At 35.7% G+C, this 4,037-nt stretch overlaps 1 protein-coding gene across 1 annotated transcript; it reads left to right on the plus strand.

Annotated features, from left to right (window-relative positions):
• The first annotated feature begins 1,969 nt into the window (after positions 1-1,969).
• Positions 1,970-3,756, plus strand: LOC18032737 (coumaroyl-CoA:anthocyanidin 3-O-glucoside-6''-O-coumaroyltransferase 1). The gene has a single exon (XM_006421723.2). It carries the CDS (start codon positions 2,091-2,093, stop codon positions 3,531-3,533), a length of 1,443 nt encoding a protein of 480 aa, XP_006421786.1. The 5' UTR covers positions 1,970-2,090; the 3' UTR covers positions 3,534-3,756.
• Positions 3,757-4,037: the final 281 nt, after the last annotated feature.

Genomic DNA, 4,037 nt, shown 5'->3' on the forward strand with positions numbered 1-4,037 from the left:
TTTCATTCCTCTTTTAATGTCTTATATTTTAGACAAATAATCAAATATTTTGTAAATATATTTTATTTTTAAATTTCAAATGCGTTTTTAGTTTACCATTACTCTTATGTCATAAAATAAATAAAAAAACATTATTTACAAAATAATATCAAAGGTACCCTTATTTCCTTTAATTTTTTATATTGGGTTCTTGCACTAGGTTTTAATTATGTATTTCTTTGGGCTTATTATTATTGGGTTTTAATTGTGATTTTATTTGGACTTATATTCTCATTTGTACATATTTGCATGTTATATTCTCATTTTGTACATATTTGCATATAATATTAACAGAAAGGATAAGGTTATTTTAACTTAAAGGTGATATGCAAAATCTTTTACAATGCTGTAAAATATACATTTATGCCTTAGCATGACTCAAATTTTAAGTATACATAATTAATTAATAATGTAAAAATTCTATCTCAGATTAATTAAACTCTTATAAACAGAGGATTTTCATTTTATATAGAAGAAAATGAGCATAGGACTTTAATTTGGTTATCAAGTGAGTTTTAAAGTCATTACAAGCAGCTAGAACAAAAATAATAAATAAAAACAAAACGTACTAAATATATACTTATTGAGTTAGGTTATTTCAACTTAAATTTTTACACAAATTTCAAGTAATTAATTGAATGAAATTTAATAGTGGCTGAATTGAAATCATTATATGCTATACTTTGACTTCTAATATCTATCTGATATCAATAGCTCAAAATAAATTTGTGCTGTAAATTTAATTAAAAAAAATTCAAGTTGAAATAACCACTCCCCCTTATAAATATAATGATTGCAAAATAGTGATCTTAGTGACTGCGGGGATCATGAAATTGATTCCATTATGATTTTTTTTTTCTTTATTTTAGTTAAGGGTGGGCACGGTTCGGTTCGGATCAGTTCGGATCGACATTAAGCAGAATCAATTTAAATCAATTATTTTATAAAAGGAATCCAATAAGAACCAAACTCAATAAAAGCCAAACATAAATGGATCTTTTCGGATCCGATTGGTTCGGTTCGATTTTTTCGGTTCTTGACTATTTTGAATTTCCAAATTTTTAGTTCATTAGGCCTTATGAATGTAATAATTTTTTTCAACAATTAGTTTATCCTAATTTCATTACAAATATTTACAATAAATACAAAGTATTCAAAACACATTTTATCACTAATACCTTACTAACTACTAATAAGGTACTTACAAAATATGAAATATTAAGATTTCAAAATATATAACCAAACTCCAATACTCCATTTAAATAAACATAATGTTGTAAAGACTATTAAAAATAACAACAATTACAACTTAATAACGGTGGAAGAAGGTGTTGCACGGTGAGCACAAGCTGTTCTTGGGTGGGTGATTTGATTTCGATTTTGATTTTAGCGTTTAGGGTTTGTTTTGGGTGCAGAAATTGTAACATATATATATAGTCGTAATTGTGTGTGTGCATGCCTATTTTAGTTATTTTATGTAATCAATTAAAATTTAACACGTGTCGATTTAAATAAATCCCAAAAATTATTCGGTTTTTCAGTTCAACTGAGTGAACCAAAAACCGAGCCTGCATTTCGATTTTTTTACAAATCATATATTTTGGTTATTTTTTAAAACTAAAATCGATCCGAACGGAACGGTTCGGTTCGGTTCAATTTTTTCTAGAATTAGGTTTTTTCTCAATCCTAATTTTAGCAAATAATTTTATTTTCAATCTTTGCTAGTACGTGGACGTATCTCGAACACACCAGTAGCTTTCCACTGTACTTTATTGAAATTGAAATCAACGACGGGTGAAATAAATATTATTTAAAGCTGTTCGCCTGGGGATAGTATAAATCCCATGCTTGTTATCGGCACATTCACTGATTCACGTGCAGTGTCGACGGTGCCGTTGTCTATATGTAAAATTAATTAATTGCAGATTTGTTTTCCCAGATGCAATCTTTTTTTTTTCTAAATTGATTTATAAGTACGCAACACAAACAGGGAGCAACAAATAAAAACTAGATCTTGCAATCTTCAAGTCAATTACTTAGTTTCCTCTGAGATGGCGACGGCAGCTGAATCATCATACAGGGTAAGGGTTGTTGATGAAAGCCATGTTGGTCCCCCGCGGGGCTCAGTGTCCCCAACAACTATTCCTCTCACTTTTCTGGACATGGTATGGATTTCTATAGGTCCCATGCAGCGTATCTTCTTCTATGAATTCCCCGACATCAGCACTCCTCATTTCACGCAAAATATATACCCCAATCTCAAGCACTCACTTTCCCTCACTCTCCGGCATTTCTTCCCCTTTGCTGCCAATCTTACTTGTCCTCCGCCGCCGAATCACCCTTACATCTCGTACAAGGAAGGCGACTCCGTTCTGGTCTCCGTTGCTGAATCCGACTACGATTTTGACCATCTGACAGCTAACCAAGCCCGAGATAATAATGCGTTTCATCAGTCACTTGTTCCGAAACTGCCTACCCCAAGTTTGCTGTCCGAGGAAACGCACGCGGTGCCTACTATGGCCGTACAATTCACCGTCTTTCCAAATTCAGGCTTTTCAATCGGGATCGCCTTCAACCACGTGGCAGCCGATGGAAGAAGTTTGAATCATTTTGTGAAATCTTGGGCGTCCATGTCCGTTACCCATCGGTTAGGAGACTTGCCTTGCCACGACAAGGATTTGGTCGAGGACCCAGATGGAATCGCTTCCATCTACTTGAATGATTGGCGTAATTTTTTGAAGAATTGTTCGGCTCCTTCCTCTGCCGATAGTGGTAATGGTGTTACTCCTCCTGCAGTTGTTCCTCAAGAAAAGGTCCGTCTCACGTTGGTTCTCGGACGTGCGGAGATTGAGAAACTGAAACAATTGGTGGTCGCTGCCACTCAAACTCAGAGCGAGCCAGCAGCAGCACGCATATCTACATATGTGGTAACTTGCGCTTTCGTTTGGGTTCTTTGGATGAAGATACAAGAGAGCAAGGAAGGTACTACTGGTGGCCACTTGGACGATGACACGCTTTCCCACTTCATAGCACCAGCAGACTGCAGAGGACGACTTGGGCTTCCATTTCCACCAACATATTTTGGCAACTGCCTAGCACAAATATCTGGGTCAGCTAAGCGAAGTGAGCTAATGGGGAGTAATGGGATTGTTGTTGCAGCCAAAGCAATTGGAAGAGCTATTTGTGAACTGAAGAAATGTCCGCTAACAGGGGCTGAAAATTCGTTGTCCCATTTTATAGAAAAACTTAAAACGCCGAGTCTGTTAGTTACGGTTGCTGGCTCGCCAAAATTTCGCGTGTATGATACAGATTTCGGGTGGGGCAAACCGAAGAAAAGTGAGGTGGGTCACATTGGGCATGGATCTTTCTCTCTTAACGAATGCAGGGATGAAGAAGGTGGGGTTGAAATTGGCTTAGTAATTGGTCGACAACAATTGGACTTCTTCAATGCCATTATTGAGCATGCAAGGGCTGAATATTCAATGATCGGTTAGCAGTACTGAGCTGATGATCGGATTCCTATCCGATCCGACTCTCGTAGACTACCGCAAATCGGGATTAAATTGTTAGATTGCATTTTTAATGATCCAGTATGTTAAGTGGGTAGTGATTACATTTAACGTTCTAAGTTGTAACGTGCACTACTCACTCGCGTTAATTTTGTGATAATTTCCTCCAGAAATATATAATAACTTGCATAATTGCAGGCAATAATAGGCCCACTACAGAATACAAATCAAATATAGATTAGTTACAAGGTTGATGAGTAATACTAAAGAGAGAGAAAGTTGAGAGAAAGATAAGAGAATTTTGCTCTCTCTACTTAACTCACTCTTTTTCTTCATTTTCAATACACTTTTCCTCAAATTCATCAAGAGTCCACGGGTCCCAGAACTCGCGGGAATGTCGCCATCCCTTCATCTGATGGAAAGTTCTCATAAACAAATGTTTCTTTCTTTATTTATTTTTATAAAAGAAATTTCAGTGTGAATGTCTTT

This window comes from Citrus clementina, unplaced genomic scaffold (assembly GCF_000493195.1).
Source record: "Citrus clementina cultivar Clemenules unplaced genomic scaffold, Citrus_clementina_v1.0 scaffold_9, whole genome shotgun sequence".
Classification (NCBI taxonomy): domain Eukaryota; kingdom Viridiplantae; phylum Streptophyta; class Magnoliopsida; order Sapindales; family Rutaceae; genus Citrus; species Citrus x clementina.

What these genes read in the sequence shown, in the direction of transcription:
- LOC18032737 (XM_006421723.2), top strand. Translation starts at nt 2,091, where the DNA reads ATGGCGACGGCAGCTGAATCATCATACAGGGTAAGGGTTGTTGATGAA.